This window comes from Panthera onca, chromosome C2, assembly GCF_046562875.1.
Source record: "Panthera onca isolate mPanOnc1 chromosome C2, mPanOnc1 haplotype 2, whole genome shotgun sequence".
In the NCBI taxonomy this organism is placed as follows: Eukaryota; Metazoa; Chordata; class Mammalia; order Carnivora; family Felidae; genus Panthera; species Panthera onca.
Window position 1 is genome coordinate 107,558,456 of NC_138347.1, and position 20,757 is coordinate 107,579,212.

The 20,757-nt window shown below is 36.7% G+C and overlaps 1 protein-coding gene across 8 annotated transcripts in view; it reads left to right on the top strand.

The window, feature by feature from the left end:
- Positions 1–20,757, top strand: part of VEPH1 (ventricular zone expressed PH domain containing 1) — a 245,072-nt gene that overhangs the window by 116,071 nt on the left and 108,244 nt on the right. For 6 of the 8 annotated variants that reach the window (XM_060639068.3, XM_060639066.3, XM_060639065.3 and 3 more), the window contains 2 exons: positions 9,541–9,750; positions 10,567–10,964. In XM_060639068.3, the coding sequence (XP_060495051.2) occupies positions 9,541–9,750; positions 10,567–10,964 (608 nt within the window). Of the gene's footprint in view, positions 1–9,540; positions 9,751–10,566; positions 10,965–15,545; positions 15,679–20,757 lie in introns of those variants that run through there. The other 2 variants (XR_009612155.3, XM_060639071.2) reach the window with 2 other exon arrangements.

The following is a 20,757-nucleotide window of genomic DNA, read 5'->3' on the forward strand; positions in this document are numbered from 1 at the left end:
TGGCTATTATAAATAATGCTGCAATAAACATAGGGGTGCATATATCTTTCTGAGTTCATGTTTTTGTATTCTTTCGGTAAATATACAATAGTGGAATTACTGAATCATAAGGTAGTTCTATTTTTAATTATTTAAGGAACTTCCAAATTGTTTTCCACAGTGGCTGCATTCCCACCAACAGTGAGAGAGGGTTCCTTTTCCACCATATCTTCACCAAAACTTGTTTCTTATCTTATTGATTTTAGCCATTCTGACAGGTGTGAGATGATATCTCATTGTGGTTTTGATTTATATTTCCCTAATAATGAATGATGTTGAGTATCTTCATATGTCTGTTGACCATCTGGCTGTCTTCTTTGGAGAAATGTCTATTCATGTTCTGCCCATTTTTAATTGGATTATTTGGTGTTGAGTTCTATAAGTCCTTTATATATTTATCAGATACGTCATTTGCGAATATCTTCTCTCTCATTTGGTAGCTTGCCTTTTAGTTTTGTTGATTATTTCTTTGGCTATGCAGAAGCTTTTTATTTTGATGTAGTTCTAATAGTTAATTTTTGCTTTTGATCCTCTTGCCTTAGGAGACATATTTAGAAAAATGTTGCTATAGCCAATGTCAGAGACATTATTGCCTGTGTTTTCTTCTAGGATTGTTATGGCTTTCAGGTCTCACATTTAAATCTTTAATCCATTTTGAGTTTATTTTTTTGTATGATGTGAGAAAATGGTCCAGTTTCATTTTTTTGCATGTGGCTGTCCAGTTTGTTGAAAAGACTCTCTTTTTTCCCATTGGATATTCTTTCCTACTTTGTCAAATATTAATTGACCATATAATCATGAGTTTCATTCTGTGAAATCCTTCCTCTGTTCCACTGATCTATGTGTCTATTTTGGGGCCAACACCATACTGTTCTGATTGCTACAGCTTTGTAGTATATCTTGAAACCTGGGATTGTGATACCTCCAGTTTTGTTCTTTTTCAAGATTGATTTGATTATTCAGGGTTTTTGTGGTTCCATACCAATTTTAGGATTATTTGTTCTAGTTCTGTGAAAAATACTATTGTATTTTGATAAGGATGGCATTAAATCTGTAAATTGCTTTGGGTAGTATGGACATTTCAACAATATTTGTTTTTTCAATCCATGAGTATAGAATGTCTATCCATTTGTTTGTGTCATCTTTAATTTCTTTCATCGGTATTTCATTTTTTTCAGAGTATAGGTCTTTCACCTCCTTGGTTGGGTTTATTCCCACATATTTCATTGTTTTGGCACAATTATATTAGGATTATTTTTTTAATTTCTCTTTCTTCTACTTCATTATTGCTGTATAGAAATGCAACTTATTTCTGCATATTGATTTTGTATCCTGTGACTTTATCAAAGTCATTTATCAGTTCTAGTAGACTTTTTTTTGTTGGTGTTGTTTGAATTTTTTATATATAGTATCATGTCATCTGTAAATAGTGAATGTCTTACTTCTTCCTTACCAATTTGTGTGCCTTTTATTTCTTTATCTTGTCTAATTGCTGTGGCTAAAATTTCCAGTATAGAAGTAAGGAGAGTGGACTATCCTTGTGTTATTCCTGATCTTAGGGGAGGAGCTCTCAGTGTTTCACCATTGGGTATGATGTTTGCTGTGGGATTTTCATACATGGTCTTTAATATGTTGAGGTATATTCCCTCTAAACCTATTTTGTGGAAGGTTTTTATCATGAATAAATGTTGTAGGTTGTCAAATGTTTTTTTTTTTTTGTATCTATTGAAATGATCATATAGTTTTTATTCTTTCTCCTGATGATGTGATGTATCCCTTTGACTGATTTATGAATACTGAACCACCTTTGTGTCTCAGGAATAAATCCCACTTGAAGGTAGTGCATGGTTTTTTTAATGTATTGTTGGATTCAGTTTGCTAGTATTTTTTTGAGGATTTTTGCATCTATGTTCATGAGAGATAGTTGCCTGAAGTTCTCTTTTTTTGTGTGATATCCTTATCTGGCTTTGGAATCAGGGTGACAATGATCTCCTGGAATGAATTTGGAAATTTTCCTTCTTCTATTTTTTTGGAATAGTTTGAGAAGAATAGGTATTAACTCATCTTTAAATATTTGGTACAATTCACCTGTGAAGCCATCTGGTCCTGGACTTTTGTTTGTTGGGAGTTTATTGATTACTGATTCCATCTCATTATTAAAAATGGGTCTGCTTACATTTTCTATTTTTTTCTGTTCAGTTTTGAAGATTATATGTTTTTGGGAATTTATCCATTTCTTCTATATTGTCCAATTTGTTGGCCTAAATTTTTCATAATATTCTCTTACAATCCTTTGTATTTCTGTGGTGTCACTCATTATTTTTCCTCTTTCATTTCTCATTGTTTGAGTCACCTCACTCTCTGTCTTTCTCCCTCTCTCTCTTTATGAGTCTGGCTAAAAGTTTATCAATTTTGTTGCTCTTTTCAAAGAACCTGTTCTACTACTTTTTGTTTTGCTTTGTTTTAGTTTCTATTTCATTTGTTTCTCTTCTAATCTTTATTATTTCCTTCCTTCTACTGGTTTTGGGTTTTGTTTGTTCATCTTTATCTAGCTCCTTTAGGAGTATGAGTAGGTTGTTCATTTGAGTTTTTCTTGCTTCTTGAGGTAGGCCTGTATTGCCACAAACTTCCCTCTTAGAACAGCTTTTGCTTTTGCAAAGATTTTAGACCATTGTGTTTTTTATTTTCATTTGTCTCCATATTTTTAAATTTTTCTTGTTGACTTCTTGGTTGATTCATTCATTGTTTAGGAGCACGTTATTTAACCTCCATGTATTTGTATTATTTCCAGATTTTTTTCTTGTTGATTTCTAGTTTCATACTGTTGTTTTAAAAAAAAAAAGGTATGCATGATTTCAATCTATTTGAATTTGCTGAGGCTTCTTTTGTGGCCTAATATATGATCTTCTGGAGAATGTTCCCTGTGCACTTGAAAAGAATGTGTGTTCTGCTGTTTTAGGATGGAATATTCTGAATATATCAGTTAGATCCATCTGGTCCAATGTGTCATTCAAAGCCACTGTGTTCTTGTTGGTTTTCTGTTTGCATGATCTGTCCATCAGTGTAAGTGGGGTGTTAAAGTCCCCTACGATTATTGCATTACTATCAATGACTTTCTTTATGTTTGCTATTAGCTGCTTTATGTATTCAGGTTCCTCCATATTGGGTACATAAATATTTACAATTGTTATATCTTCTTGTTGGATTGTTCCCTTATTATTATATAGTGTCCTTCTTTGTCTCTTATTACAGTCTTTGTTTTAAAGTCTACTTTGTATGATATAAGTATTGCTACTCTGGCTTTCTTTCAACTTCAATTTGCATGATAAATGCTATTCAGTCCCTTCATGTTCAATCTGCATATGTCTTTAGGTCTTAAGTAAGTTTCCTGTAGGCAGCATATAGATGGGTCTTGTTTATTTATCCAATCCGTCACTCTATGTCTTTTGGTTGGGGCATTTAGTCCATTTATATTCAAAGTAATTATTGATATGAATGTACTTATTGCCATTTTGTTACTCGTGTTTTGGTTGTTTTTGTAGTTTTTCTCTGTCCTTTCTACTCTTCCTCTCCTCTCTTATGGTTTGCTGACTTTCTTTAGTGATACACTTTGATTCCTTGGTCCTTTTTTTGTATATTTATCGCTGGTTTTTGATTTGTGGATACTAATAAGTTTCCCTATAACATCTTATACACATAGCAGTCTATATTAAATTGATGGTCATGTAAGTTTGAAACCATTTGTACTCCTCTATCCCCATGTTTTAGGTATATGATATCAAACTTTATGACCTTTTATTTTGTGAATTGCTTCACTGATTTTTATAGATATAATTAATTTTACTGGTTTTGTCCTTCCTACTCTTCTTACTCCTATTTATGTCTTTTCTTTCCACTCAAAGGGTCTGCTTTAACATTTCTTGTCAGGCTGGTTTAGTGGTCATGAATTCCTTTAACTTTTGTTTGTCTGGGAAACATTTATTTAGGTTTACTTCTTTATGTTGAGAGAGAAGGAGAGCACAAGTGGGGAAGGGAAGAGAGAGGGAGAGAGAGAATCCCAAGCAGACTCTGCACTGTCAGCATGGATCCTGATGTGGGGCTTGAACTCACAAACCATGAGATCATGACCTGAGGCAAAATCAAGAGCTAGATGCTTAACTGACTGAGCCACCCAGGCACCTGTGTCTGGGAAACTCTTAATTTCTCTTTCTATTTTGAATGATATCTTTGCTGGATAGAGTATTCTCAATTGCAGATTTTTTTTTCCTTTCAGCACTTTGAATGTATCATGCCATTTCCTTCCAGCCCTCAAAGTTTCTGCTGAAAAATTAACTGACAGCCTTATAGGGTTTCCCTTGTAACTTTTCTTTCTTCTTGCTGCTTTTAAAATTCTCACTTTATCACAACTCTGCTATTTTATTACTATAAGTCTTTGTGTGGATCTCCTTGGGTTGGTTTTGTTGGGAGTTCTCTGTGCCTCCTGGCTCTGGATTTCTGGGTTTTTTTCCCCAGATTTGGGAAATTTTCAGCTATTATTTCTTCAAATAAATTTTCTGCCCCCTTTTTAATCTCTTCTTCTTCTGGGATCCCTATAATGCAAATGTTACCACATTTGATGGTGTTGTGGAGTTCTCTAAGTCTTTTTTTTCGTTTTTTATTTTTTTCTCTCTCTTCTCAGCTTGACTACTTTCTATTACTCTGTCCCCCTAGTTGCTGATCTGTTCTTCTGATTACTATTTATTCTATCTAGTGTATTTTTATTTTCAATTATTGAGTTCTTCATTCTATTGGTTCTTTCTTATGTTTTCTATGTCTTTGTTAAAGGGTCCTCCACTCTTTTTGAAGTCCAATGAATATCTTTATGACCATTACTTCACATTCTCTGTCTGGCATATTACTTATCTCTCTTTCATTTAGCTCTCTTGCTGTGACTTTGTCTGTTTTTTCATTAAAGACATATTGCCTTGTCTTCTCATTTTGTCTAACTCCGTGTCTCTCTCTATGTGTTAGGAAAGTTAGCTTCATTTCCTGATCTTGAAAGTAGTGGCCTTTCAAGTCCACTTGACTTGAAGAAGAAGTCCTGTAGTACCCTGCAGTACAATGTCCCCTGTTCACCAGAACCTGTTGTTTCAGGGGTGTCTCCTATGTGTATTGCATGCACCCTACTGTTTTTGCTGAGCCCCTTTTGCCTTCAGCTCTGTCATTTGCAGTGGCTTTCTTTGCCTGTTGTGGGCAGGGTTTGGTCCCTGTGTTGTTGTTTGGTCAGTTTGGGTCTGCCTTGATCTTGAGTTGAGTCAGACCAGGAATTTGCCAGAGATGCAGTAGCATTGATCAGTAGCATGCTTTCCCTGTGTTGTCCCCTGGGAAGGTTTAATTTGTGGCTGGGGCCTGTATTCAGACCTGATGGCTGCCCCTAGCCCACTGGGGGCATGTCTACAGGAGAATGTGTGGACAGAGCTTATGGTGTTAGCATGGTTTGTGCAGGTGTGTCATGGGAGGAGACCTTGATCTGCTTTAGGAAACTGGAGCAGAGCCAGAGGAGGCATGTCTTCAAGAGAAGGCAGGGGTGGGGCATGGTGTTAGCATGTTAGGTGGAAAGTGTTCCATGATGTGCTGTTCCCCCAGATGTCCATGTGTGTAGGCTGGGGGTCGGGGGAGGTGGGGGATGTTGCTTGCCATCTCCTCTTTTCCTGGAAAAGTCTCCTAAAGACGTCTGACCCTCCAGCACATGCTGAGATTAGGAAATAAACCTTCCTATATATCCCAACCATGTTTCAAACTGCTATTTCTATGCTGTATCTCTGCAGAGCTGTTTGTTGTCCTATCTCTTTAAGGACAGTAACTCAGTTTCTTCTTGCCCTCTGGTTCTCCCAGAGTGGAGCCTACTGAATTTTAAAGTTCCAGATGTTAATCTCCTATTGTAAGAGCTCACAAAATTTGTCCCCTGTGGTTTCCAAAACAACATGTTATAGGAATTCATCTTACCTGTGTGGGTTCCCCATGCCTGAGGTGCTTGGTGTGAGGGTTTGTTACTCTCCTCTCTTCATACCTGTGGTGCCTCTTCCTCTGTGGACAGTCCTGTGGGTCCATTATCTTCCACTATGTCTCTACCCTTTCTACCCTCTTCAATGTGGCCTCTTCTCTTCATTTAGCTGTGGAGAGTCTGTTCTGCCAGTCTTCAGGTCATTTTCTGAGTTGTTTACACTGATGTGGGTGTCATTTAATTGTATCCTTGTGATGAGGTGAGCTTAGGATCGTCCTACCCCACCATCTTCCCCAGAAGTCCCATTGGATCTTTGAAAATTAGCCTTGGTAATTATCATGGTTTGTAAGTTACCATCCAGTGATAGTACCATCTTTGTTTCATTTGTAATAGGAGTATAAAGTCCATCTTTTAGAATCATCTGGCTGGAACATGTCAAAACCTCCCATCTGTGATGGGTAGCCAGTATCATATGTATCATAAAGGGAAACATGTTCATGATTATTCCCTTTATTCCCATGTACTGATTCTTCAAATCTACTCATGTATATTTCAGTGAAGCATGATGTGGATAATAAATTTTGCATTCTGTATGCAAAACCAAGGAAGCCTATAAAAACTACACAAATATGTATTTAAGTTTTCTCAGCAATAGCCTATTAGACAATAAACAATATCTTGGTTACTTAAGGGATAATCTACGTGCTTTCCCAGTGGCACCATTTACATTTGTCCCTGAGCTGGATTAAAGGGTAATTATAAAAACTGTGGGCCCAAAACTATGAACCCTCCCTCAAAGCCAGTACTCCTCTATGGGCCAGCCAGAAAAGCTTCCAAACAATCTTCCTCAGTACCCACCATACATATGACCCCAGAATGGGTGGCATGTAATTGAAAAAAATCTGTCACCATCCCTATCATGTTGGTTTTCCCTAAAAAGCAGTGCCGTTAAAAAACAAACAGAACAACAAAACAAAAACAAAAACAAAAAAAAACAAATTGTATTTTCTCACCCTCACCTACATACTATGCCAGGTTCACTTTGGCTTTTAGGGGGAAATAGCCATATGTTTGAAAAAGCTATGATTGTTTTGTATGCTTGAGGCCCTTTTCATTAACCTCCAGGAAAAATGATAAAGAGGGCCAAGTAAATATACATAGACAAACCAACAGAATCATTAAGCCATCTTGATGAATGGATTTCTAGAGATTATTAACCTTTATGTTTATTAATAACCTCACATGATAGGATTGATAGTGATTGTTAAATAGAAAGTAAAGTAGCTTTAGGATGTCTAAGGCAGATCAAGGAAAATAAACACGTATTACTTCTCTGTAATCATTCAGCACCTTGGTGAGCATCAGTGAGCTATTTCTGCAGCTTATCAGTAGGCTTCCACTCTGTTTAAGGCACATATTAGTCCTTAGAAGGGTTCCAAAGTTATTCCACAAATAACCCCTGCGTTAAAGGAGGTAATTTTAATGAGTCACAGAGTATTTTCACAAATGCTGCTATAAAAAAGATAGTTGGGGGCACCTGGGTGGCTCAGTCGGATGGGCGTCCAACTTAGGCTCAGGTCATGATCTCCCAGTACGTGAGTTCTAGTCCCGCGTCGGGCTCTGTGCTGACAGCTTAGAGCCTGGAACCTGCTTCAGATTCTGTGTCTCCCCCTCTCTCTTTTCCCTTCCTCTGCCTGTGCACGCTCTCACTCTCTCTCTTAAAAATAAATAAACCTTAAAAAAAGATTAATTGGAACTATTAATATCATTCATGGAAAATGTCTTTCCTCCAACATATTAAAATTCAGAAAGAATTTTCTTATTTCATAACATAAAAGGGTTACAGTGATAGCCATAAAATTAACAAAACCATGACTTTACACAGTCCATTGAAATGTTCTTATTCTATCAATTTCATTGCAAACAAATCAGCGCATCAGAGTTTTCTAAAAAATGTCTGGCATGAATTTCATATGAAAGCCATGCTTTTGTAGAGCTGGATAAGAATATGGTAGATAACCATAAAAACTGCTTTTTATTCTCTGATTTCTTCCAAAACTCTCCTTCTAATGTAAAATTGATATAAGTACCAATATTTATAAACTTCTGGCAGAAGTTATAGAAGCAATTTCAAAGATCCGTGTTCATTGTTCACCTGGAAGTAATGTAACATTGTGTGTCAACTATACTCAAATAAAAAACAAAAATTTAAACAAAGAGAAGGAAGTTTATTTTTTTAATTTTAGTGTTCTTATTTTATTTTTGAGAGACAGACAGAGAGAGAGACAGAGTGTGAGCATGGGAGGGGCAGAGAGGGAGACACAGAATCTGAAGCAGGCCCTAGGCTCCGAGCTGTCAGCACAGAGCCAGTGCAGGGCTCAAACTCATGAACTGTGAGATCATGACCTGAGCCGAAGTTGGACGCTTAACTGACTGAGCCACTGAGGTGCCCCAAGAGAAGGAAGTTTAACACACAGATCACTCCACTGTTGGCAACAACAAAGAGCCCTAGAGTGTAAATATCAGTGCAGGCAAAATTGAGCAAAGGGTTCAGATGACACATAGAGTGATCTGTGGTGTTAGGGCTACAGAAGGATAATTGGAAGCTGAAGAAGATCTGTATGGTTGCATGAAGAAAGCCTCCTACTCACACCACTCCCACAGCAGGCCACGTACCTGCCAGGACATGATGGTTGTATAGTTCAAGGGCTTGCAGATGGCCACATAGCAGCCATAGGCCATCATACTAAGTAGGATGACCTCAGCAGCTCCAAAGACATGTTCTCCAAAGACTTAGGTCATGTACCCCTTGAATAGGATGGTCTTTTCATAGAGTGAATCTACAATCAGTTTAGGGGTGTTTATAGAGGAATAGCCAGCATCAATAAAAAAAGAGATAGGCCAGGAAAAGGTACATGGGAGACCCCACTGATGGGCTGGCAGTGATGGTGACCATAATGAGCATATTTCCTACCACAGAAATGATGTGGGTGACAGAAACTAGAACAAATATAATTTTCTTTAAGAAAAAAAAAATATGGGGGCACCTGGCTGGTTCAGTCAGTGGAGCATGCAACTCTTGATCTTGGGGTTGTAAGTTCAAGCCCCACATTGGGTATAGAATTTACTTAAAAATAAAATCTTAAAAACAAACCCTATATCCATCGTAGTTACTCAATAAATATTTGTTAAATGACTAATGAAAAATGTATCAGGGGCACCTGGTTGGTTTGGACAGTTAAGCATCCCACTCTTGGTTTCAGCTCAGGTCATAATCTCATGGTTTGTGAGTTCAAGCCCCGCATCAGGCTCAGTGCAGAGTCTGCTTGGGATCCTCTCTCTCTGCCCCTCCCCTGCGCTCGCTCTCTCTCTCTCTCTCTCTCTCTCTCTCTCAAATAAACTTAAAAGATGTATTAAATACTTTTTGCTATTTTGAACAAGAATCAGTTAAATAGAGAGTAACACTGTTCTGAGGGTATATGTGACCACATCTAATGCAATGATTTTTGGTTTTTTAGGAGAAAACCCAGCAATGAAATTGAATTCCCTGAGAAGCTGGAAGAAATCAAGTTCACTGTAGCTGAAGATGAAGACCATGAAAAGCTCCAAGTTAAAATACAGGCTTTTGAAGACAAAATAAATGCTGAGAGCAATACTCCTAGCTCTATAAGAAGATATAGTTTGGGCCAATTTTCTAAGGAAGAAAGAAAAGACATTAGATTTAACAGGTATAAATTTTGCTTGGCTGTTTTTTTTTTTAAAGTATGCACTTTGTGTTTGCTGTTAGTTTTGTTATCGCATTATCACAGGGTGTTTTTTTAAATATCTTTTACCTATAGCACCCAAAGTCCTGTCTTTTCATGAATGAAATGGCATTCACAGTGCTTCTGTTATCCAAAGGAGCTTGCTATAAATACAGGGTCTCCTGGGTGGCTCAGTCAGTTGAGCAGCCAACCCAATTTCAGCTCAGGTCATGATCCCAGGGTCCTGGGCTTGATCCAGCATCAGGCATCAGGCTCCATGCTGAGTGTGGAATGGGCTTGGGATTCTCTCTCTCTCTCTCTCTCTCTCTGCCCCTCTACCCCATTCATGTGCTCTCTCAAAAAAAAAAAAAAAAAAAAAAAAAAAGAGAGAAAACAAATGGAAAACAAACCTGTGGCTTATTTTTTAAAAATACTTTTTGAACATAAATGTTATATTGAGAATGACTATCAGAAGCTTCTCTTGTTTTCTGATGAAAAAGCAGACTCCGAAGTAGAAAAAAAGAATACAAGTGTATAAGTCCACCATTTTCCAGTTAGTTTTGCCATGAAATTGATTTTTAAATCTTTGTTTTTGGAGGTGGCCTAGATCTTCAAAGATTTGGCTTATTACATAACTTGTTGCTGGTCTATGTGTTTTATCAAATCTGTTTGTAACACCAATTTATGGTCTCCCTTTCTAGAGGAAGTAACTTTTCCCCACTGTTATTATCCTTTCTTTTCCTTCTCAGTGGATGCTAGCTCAACTTCTTTGCCTGTCTTCGCTTTTTGTTTATATTGCAGGTCAAAGAGTTTGGCTTTGCACACTGTGCTAACAAAGAGCATGAGTTCAGATGATGGGGAAATTGTAGAGAGTGGAGACATGCCAGCTAGGATCATTCTTTCAGAAACAGATCCACTTAGCCAAGGAAACGACAAGTTGCCCTTTAAGGCAAACTCTGACAGATCACAGCTGAGAAATTCTTCAGTTTCACACCCAAGTATTATACATACAGAATCAGAGAATTTGCCAGAGACAGTTAAAGAAAACTGCCAGGAAGAAACTCCAGAAACAACTGCAAGTCCTGTAGAATACCAAGATAAGCTCTACTTGCACTTAAAGGAAAATTTCAGTAAAGTAAAGGCATATGCTGTGGAAATCGGAAAGAAGATTCCAATCCCTGATCAGTGTACCATTGAAGGTAAGTTCTTCGAATACCCTAAACTTGAGAAATTTCAACTATCACTGGGGAAGAAACAAAAAGGCTCAAATCATAAAAATTGCCATACCCTGGATTTTTTGTAAAATAGATCATTTTAAAACACCCTTAGGTTATTTTAATTGCTTTTTTCCCCCCAATAAGGTCAATCATCTTTTTGATTCCTATTTGAATCTACTTAGGTACACCTAAGCTCACCGACTCTGACTTTTTCAGACCTGAAATATATTGTTCCTGATTCCCTGTCCCTAGTGTTTAGGAAAATTCTGGAAGAGGTCTGTGTTTCCCAAAGCAGGCTCTCGGGTGAGGTGCAGCCAGAGACATTTTTTTCATCCACATAATAATGCAAGGAAGCCATGTACAGCATTGAGCCCCAGGACATTTTTCTCCCATTCATTCAATAGCACTTATGAAGCAATTACCGTGCGCCAGGCACTGTACTAAAAATTCAGCTTTGTGTGAGATTCAGCTATGACCCAAACAGACACAGTCCCTGGCTTCTTGGAAATTATAGAAAGGAAAAAGTGAAATCATAGTCAGGAGATGATGTATGTCAGGAACCAGTAACAGTGTGAGCTAGTCAGAAAACAGAGAACAAAGTAAAAGATGTCAGGAACTGAGGCATCCCTTGGGTGCACAATTTAAGGAGGTGCCAAAAAAGCTCAGCAAAATTTTAAGTAAAGAAAGGATTAGTATGTCTTCCTAAGTCATATTGGAGCAGAGGCAAAAGGAATATGAAGTAATATTGATCATGTTTCCACTTACAATTTTGATATTTTGTTCATTATGAACTTTTTGTGTTAATTTTGATTTCTTAAAATATTACTTATTTTGACCACTAGATTTTCTGGTGCTTCTTAAATTTTGTGCCCTGGTACCGAAAAAGATGATAGGTTTGAGGCACAAGTGCTAAAATGAAAGAGTGCCCAGGGCAAGCTCATCCTTCTGGCAGTGGGTTGAACAGGTTTGGATATTTTGAAGGCACTATCAGGCTAATTAGATTTTTCCTGCGGTTCTTCTCACTTAACAGCCATGCTATTCCTTTCAGATTAAGACGAAGGTCCTGGACCACTTGTTGGGCATGACAGCTTTTCACAGGCGATGCCCACGTAGAAAAAGCTAGGCAGCACATCTTTCAGAAAGAAACACAGCTGAAGAATAATGAGTCCAATTCATATTCACCCACCCATTGTCATCCCCCTCAGGGGATGGTACTGGGAAGGTCCCATTTTCCATATTCTACTTTCTATCCCTTCTCCCACTCCAAATCAGAGGAAAGAATGTATTCTCATGCTAACAAAGGGAAAGGAATGTATTCTAATGCTCACAAGGACTTGGTAATGACAAATACTGTCTGTGTGTCTGTAGAATCTGACATTTTCAGAAGTGTTTACAATAATTTATTGATTAGGAGTCTTAAAACTTTTTTAAAGAGTGACAATAAAAGCGGTATTGCTCATATTCAATATAAGTTTTGGACAATTAAGTATAGTAGGACTTGAGAATAGGTAAAGTCAATAAAACTCAATTAACACAAACTTTTTATGATTTCCCATTTCACTAATATTCTATGTATTTAATGCACAGGTTGGAGAACTTAATAGAAATGAGGTTACATGAATTTCCCAGCTTAAAAAAGGAAACCTGTAGCAAATATAAAGTTAGACACATTTCCACCTGCCAGAATAGTTTTGTTTTTTAAGTTTAGGTTAAAGCATTGAAGCTTTAGAGTGAGTTTTAATCTTGTGAAAATGTAAGGCAGTCTCACAGTTACTTCAAGCATCCAGTTGTTAAAAACCCATGTTATTTCTTATTGCCTTGAATTATTTGAGGACTTTGAGAGTTAACTAAGTGGCTTGGGATTTTTTTCCAAAATATTGAAGGAATCCATCATCTTTACTAAAAACAAACAAGAATCAAAAGGTATTTTCTTTTGATGTTTCCTGCCAGGAATGACCTAGAACTGAGTATGTCTATTTTTTTTTAAGTTGACATTTTGGAATTTGTTCACATTTTTGTAACTTCCTGGAAGTTCCTGGAAAATTCCTTGCACAGAGATATGTGTGAGGGATTGAAGATTTATATGACTCACTGTAAATACATCCACTGAGAAAGGACTCGTACTGACTGCAGGGGACATGTTGTTACTATTCCAGGGATTGTGTAAACCATTCAGAAGAAAGCCAGCAGTCATCTGGCTGACACAGTTTTGCTTGCTGTCATGAGATCACTCAGCTCAGCAATATCACATTTCTTTTCTTAGAAATTTATTAAAGAAAGATTTAGGGTTAGAAACTGTGTTATGTTTAATGTGTTGTGGGTGTAAAAGAGGCATATTTGGTCTTTCTTGCTGAATAATTCAAGGCAATCAAGAAGCAAAGGGAAGAAGCATAAAAACCACTTCTACAACAGGGAGAGTTAAAAAGATAAATAACCAGCAGGAAACAAGAACAACAACAACAAAGTATTAAGAATAATTTTAGACAGATGTCATAATGTCTATAGTATAAGAAAATGATAAAACAACCTTTAAAGAAGTTCTTTTGGTATTGTTTTGAATCATATGAAGAAAAAAAAACCTGATATCTGATTTCCTTACTCTGACCTGCAAAAACATCACTTTAATGTGGTTCAATCTAATACTTCAATAATAAACTGTGTTGAAAGAACAGGAACCTCACTAGTCACAGCACAACAGAATCCAGTATTAGGTGAGTCAAGGTCAGAGATACCATTCTTATCCATAGCCCACCATCTTATTATTGCATGATATTAATCACAGTGGGACAGGCAATGGAGTATAAATAGAGCAGCACAAATCTATCATCATGTCTGGAAAAATTGTCAAACCCCAGGTCTTATTGAGGTTGGGTCAGCAGTGTCATTTTGGATATGAAAGAGCCTGTTATTCCCAAGTCAGTAATTCTCTCCTTGGTCTTATAGGCCTCTCGTGTGGGTGCAGGTTAGCCAACCATGGAAAGTTATATATTCATATCCAGAGTGATGGTCTGACATCACTGACTGATTGTATTTATATACAAGACTGAAGGAATTTAGTTCATTAGCCAAAGGGTATTTTAAATATCTGAATCACTGAAATTCCTTTATGTGAACAAAAATAATTAGAGGTTAAAAGAATCCAGAAATGCATGATATTGAAATAAATCCTTGAAAATCTGGCCCATCACTGGTGTTCTATAAAGGATGATATAAAAGCTTACAAGAACCCATCAACGCTGCTTTGGTTTGCTTTGAAGTATTTCCTGATGGGGTGAAAATACATCCCATCTGTAAAGCATATCAGCAAGCCTGACTTGCAGAAAGCTAATTTTAAAGCTAGTAATATCTTCCTTTCTCTAATAGACCGACATGAGTTGATTTTTCAACTTGAACAGATATAAGAATACAAAAAAATAAAAGTTTATTATAAAATCAAGAAGCAGCTGTTATTTCATAATTAATTACAAATAAAGATTTCTTATTGAAAGTTTGCATATAGTCAACTCCAACCTCATGTTGGCATGACCAAGGAGGCAAAGCCAACCCAGCCCTTACCTCTTTGTCCTCGGTTGGTCTAACCTGAGGGACGATGATAAAACCCATTCATTTAGTGGTTCTGGAGGAGGTTTCCTTCTTTTTTAAAATACATTGGTAATTGTGGGATTAGGATCATTTATCCCTGAGGAGAGTTGTAAGATTTGGAGACAGAGGAAAATCCTAAAGCTTTTCCACACAATTTCAGAGGGAGAAACAGCAAATAAGAAAATATTGCAAATTCCTTGGTGTCTTATTCATTGATATGGTCCACTTGGCCCCTGTTTGAAGGACAGTTTTCCCTAACAGCTTTCCTTGGTAGGGAAAACTTTTCTAGAGAATTTTTCTTGGTGCTTTGGACTTTATCTTAGATTACCTCTCTGCCAATTCCCATTTTTCCAGAGTGAACTTTAGTCAAAAGAAGATAGATATAATGGTGACCAGATTCTCCTCTTAACCTTCTCCTGTCACTCCTATCCTGGTTCCAGTCATCCTCAATGTCCCATGAGAAACATTTAAATAATATGGCTAGAGGAAGACCTTACAAATCCTTTTGAAAAGATCCCCTCCAAACTCTTCTTTTGAGTTAACATCAGATTACTGTCCTTGTTCATCCCCAGTAGAGTAGCTGCAACACCCTGGCAGGCAACCACATCACTGGTAAAGATGTTATGCACTTAAATATACAACTTACTTGTTTGCAAAGTTCCACTAGAGAACATCACATAACTTCTTTTCTCGTTAGTTATATTTTCAAAAGCTACTTCTAAAAAGAAGGAGGAGGAGAAGAAGGACAAGTTTTATTTTCTTTGAACATTCAAATAGATAAGGAAAAATGCCCTGGGGCACCTGGGTGGCTCAGTGGCTTAAACTTCCGACTTCAGCTCAGGTCATCATATCACAGTTGGTGAGTTCAAGCCCCGCCTCGAGCTCTGGAGCCTGCTTCAGATTCTGTGTCTCCATCTCTCTCTCTGCACTTCCCCGCTCACGCTGTCTCTCTCTCTCTCTCTCAAAAAAAATAAACATTAGAAAAAAGAAAGAAAAATGCCTTAACCATGCTTTTGAACAAAATGGTGTGCTACTTATGTGCATGTTGGTTTACCTGACATATATCTATGAATGAGAAGTATCTTCAACTAGGAGACAGTACAAAGGAAAATTGGTAAGTATATGTACACTCAGGCTATTTTGTATGGAAATCCAGGAGTGATTATCTGCCTGTATATCAAATGACTCGTCCAAACCCTTGAAATGGTCAGTTCCCCTAATATAGTGCCCACCTTGGATATGTCTCTAATAGGTTTAAAAAGACCTTGATAATAAATAAACAGAAGTAAAAGTAAATACATAATAGAGCAAAAATGCACAGGAGTGCATTTTGATATATCTCACCCAAAGGCAGCCACATTAAAAGAAGGAGGAAGTGGGGTGCCTGGGTGGCTCAGTCGGTTGAGCGTCCGACTTCAGCTCAGGTCATGATCTCACGGTCCGTGAGTTCGAGCCCCACATCAGGCTCTGTGCTGACCACTCAGAGCCTGGAGCCTGTTTCAGATTCTGTGTCTCCCTCTCTCTCTGACCCTCCCCCATTCATGCTGTGTCTCCCTCTGTCTCAAAAATAAATAAACGTTAAAAAAAAAATTAAAAAAAAAAAAAAAGAAGGAGGAAGGGAAGAAAGTGAAAGAGGAGGTGTCTTAGGTACAGAAGTAGTTGTTGTGAGAGATATAATATTCTCAGCTATATTCTTCTAAATGTATTACTTTTAAGATAGAAAGATATGGCATTATACTCTTATATCTGTAGTTAGTATTTCTTAATCTTTTTTTAGGGAAGCTCGTACTCGGAGATTATTAGTAGTAATCCCTTGTTGTCTGGGTGGTTGTCTTTAGTCCAAAGCATACAGTGCTGTACAAAAAGGTCCTGAGCCACTGACTGTCAACAGCACAGGAGTACATTCCAATCCAGCTTGCCACAAACTAAATTTCAGGAAGTGAATGTTATTTTTCCGTTTGCTTCCATTATGAAACTGGCAGTATATGCCCTGTAGGGAAACAAAATGGTCCCTGGATATCATCAAATCTCACTTAAAAACTGAGCAAATCCATATTTCTGAGCTCTGTTGATGTTGAAGAGCTGACAGCCAAGGAAACTGAAAAGAGTTTTGATATAATATAGGAAAAGGCAAAAAAAAATTAATTTCCTCTTGTTTGATCCACAACAACCATCAAACTTCAGATGATGGAGGATTTTAAAGTGTTTTTCCAAAAACGCAGGCAATTACATAATTGGCAACCAGGAGTCCAGGTATTGATAATTTGGAAGGTATTTATTTGTGTCACAGTCTATATTCATAGAGTTGTGTGTTTACAAACAGCAGATAAGTCTCTAAAGCAGACAGAATCTCATGTCATTTGTTGGAAGATCCATTTGGAGTAAGAGAAAAAGAACTATGTAAATGACACCAAATTCCTATGTTTCCTCTGCTCACATTTTTGCCCTGTCCATATTAGAGATCAGTAAGAAATCATAAAATGAATTTTTTTCTTTTTTTAAAAAAAGTTCAATGCACTTTTAAAAATAAATTGCTTTATGGGAACATCATTTTTCATGTGAAACATTCACATCAATTACCCAATAGCCATTAAAATATTATGCCACCATTAAAATAAGCCACAAATGTGGGAAGCATACCATTTCAGAAACTCAGAGTATGATTCTGTTTCTCATACCAAACATCCTCATTTCTAATAGCCTTTTCATTTCAGCTTCTGTCATTTAGTAATATGCATTTATGCTTCCTTTATATCTTTTTTGTGGTTTGGTAGCTCATTTTTTTGCATAAGTAATATTCCAACGTTTGGATGTATTTACCATTGCAGAATCATAGAGAATAGCTTCACTGCTCTAAAAATCCTCTCTGCTCTGTCTAATCCTGATTCTTCCTTTTTCATTAATTCTACAAATATTTCTGAGTGCCTACTCACACCAGCATCCTTCTAGGAACTTGAGAAATGTCTGTGAACAAAATAGGCAAATATCCTTGGCTTCAAAGTGATAAATAAATAAAGTAGGGTGTTGGAAAGTGTTAAGTGCTACAGTCAAAGAAAATATAGAGCTGGCTAAGGAGAACAAGGACAGAAAAGGATTTACATATATGTATATGGAGAGGGAGGCACTTCTAGAAAGACACACATAAAACTATCACCACTACTTCTTTCTGAAGAATCAAATTGGGGTAGAGGTAGAGAAGAAGTGGAGGGTAAAGGCGAAACTTGCACATTTTTAAAGTACACATTTCTGCAAGGTTTGGAATTTTGTAATTCCAAAAACCCTGTATATTACAGGGTCATGGATTTTTAACCTGTACTGGTTAAAACTGTCAGGGGCCCCTCGAAAGGGTCCCAACCCCCCTCTTTCCTTCTTTCTTTGCCCTGCAAACAGAGCAACTGTGATATAGTTGATGTTATACAGGGACCTTCCTGATTGATATTTAAACCAAGAATTCCACAGCTTAAGGAAACTTGAAAAGCACTCAGTTGGATCATTTTTAAGGTCCTTTAAAAGAATCTTGTGTGCTCTAAATTAATTAATTCTAAGTGTCTTATATCAGAGCTAGAAAAATGTAAATGTTTGTTATTTGGCCAAGTTTTTCATCGGCCTCAAGTTTATTGCTAATTTTATATCTCCAGTGTAAACCTAAAAAAAAAACAAAAAACAAAAACTTCTCTTTCATGTTAATTTCCAGTCCTTTTTTTCCAGACATCTGTATCCATCAACTTACAATAGTTTATTGGGAGAAAATAGACCAGATTGTTCAATACTTTTGAAGCTTGTCACACTGTCTACCTGGATTTATTGATATCTATCAAACAGCAAATGACCAGCCATGATAAGCAAATCAATGCATTGTGCCTGTATTGACTGGTCTATTTTTTTTTTTTTTTTACTTTTTTCTATTTTAATTCCAATATACTTAACATACAGTGTTATATTCATTTCAGATGTACAATATGCTGATTCAGCAGTTCCATACATCATCCAGTGCTCATCACAAATGCACTCCTTAATCCCCATCACCTATTTCACCCATCTCCCCACCCCCTCCCCTCATGTAACCATCAGTTTGTTCTCTATAGTTAAAGAATCTGTTTCTTAGTTTGTCTCTATTTTTTTCTCATTTGCTTTGTTTTTTAAATTCCACATATGAGTGAAATAATATGGTATTTGTCTTTCTCTGACTGACTTAATTTGCTTAGCAATATACACATATGTGTATGTATGTATGTATGTATGTATACCACTTGATCCATTCATCAATTGATGGACACTTGGGCTGCTTCCATAATTTAGCTATTGTAAATAATGCTGCTATAGTCATAGGGATGCATTTATCCCTTTGAATCAGGCCTTTCGTATTGTGGGTGTAAATACACAGTAGGGCCATTGCTGAATCATAGGGTAGTTCTGTTTTTAACACTTTGAGGAAACTCCATCTATTTTCCAGAGTGGTTGCACCACTTTGCATTCCCACCAACAGTGCACGAGTGTTCCTTTTTCTCCACATCCTTGCCAACACTTGTTGTTTCCCGTGTTTTTGATTTTAGCCATTCTGACAGTGTGAGGTGGTATCTCCTTATAGTTTTGATTTGCATTTCCCTGATGATGAGTGATGTTGAGCATCTTTTCATGTGTCTGTGTGACATCTGGATGTCTTTTTTGGATAAATGTCTATTCGTGTCTTCTGTCCATTTTTTAATTGGATTATTTGTTTTTGGGGTGTTGACGTGTAAGTTCTTTATATATATGTTCAATATGGAACCTTTATAAGATAAGTCATTTGCAAATATCTTCTTTTATTCAGTAGTTGCCTTTTAGTTTTGTTGATTGTTTCCTTGGCTGTGCAGAGGCTTTTTATTTTGATGTAGTCCCAAAAGTTTATTTTTGCTTTTGTTTCCCTTGCCTTAGGAGACATATCTAGAAAAATGTTGCTACAGCCAATGTCAGAGACATTACTGCCTGTGTTCTCTTCTAGGATCTTTATGGCTTCAGATCTCACATTTAGGTCTTTAATACATTTTGAATTTATTTTTGTGTATGGTGTAAGAAAGTGGTTCAGTTTCATTCTTTTGTAGGTAGCTGACCAGTTTTCCCAACACCATTTGTTCAAGAGGCTGTCTTTTTCTCATTGGATATTCTTTTCTACTTAGTGAAAGATTAATTGATCATATAATTGTGAGGTTATTTCTGGGCTTTTATTTTGTCCTATTGATCTATGTATCTATTTTTGTGCCAGTACCATACTGTTTTGATTGCTACAGCTTTGTAATATAACTTGAAATCTGGAAATGTGAGGTTTCGAGTTTTGCTTTTCTTTCTCAAAATTGCTTTGGTTATTCACGGTCTTTTGTGGTTCCATACCAATTTTAGGATTGTTTGTTCTGGTTCTGTGAAACATGCTGTTGGTATTTTGAAAGGAATTGTGTTAAATGTGTAGATTGTTTGGGGTAGTATAGACATTCTAATAATATTTGTTCTTCCAATTCATGAGTATGGAATGTCTTTCCATTTGTGTCATCTTCAATTACTTTCATCAAGTAATTTCAGAATACAGGTCTTTCACCTCTTTGGTTAGATTTATTCCTAGGTATCTTACTGTTTTTGGTGCAACTGTAAATGGAATTGTTTTCTTAATTTCTTTCTGTTGCTGCATTATTAGTGTATAGAAATGCAACAGATTTCTGCACATTGATTTTGTATCCTACAACTTCACTGAATTCATTTATCAGTTCTAGCAGTTTTTGGTGGAATATTTTGTGTTTTCTATATATAGTATCATGTCATCTGCAAATAGTGAATGTTTTACTTCTTTCTTACCAATGTGGATGACTTTTATTTCTTTTTGTTGTCCGATTGTCTAGGACTTCTAGTACTATGTTGAATAAAAATGGTGAGAGAGGACATCCTTATCTTATTCCTGGTCTTGGGAGAAAAGCTCTCAGTTTCCCCCCATTGAGTATGATGTTTGCTGTGGGTTTTTCACATGTGGCCTTTATTATGTTGAGGTATGTTCCCTCTAAACCTACTGTGTGGAGGAATTTTACCATGAATGGATGTTGTACTTAGTCAAATGCTTTTTTTTTCTGCATCTATTGAAATGGTCATATGGTTTTTATTCATTCTCTTACTGATGTGACATATCATGTTGACTGATTTGCAAATATTGAGCCACCCTTGTATACCAGGA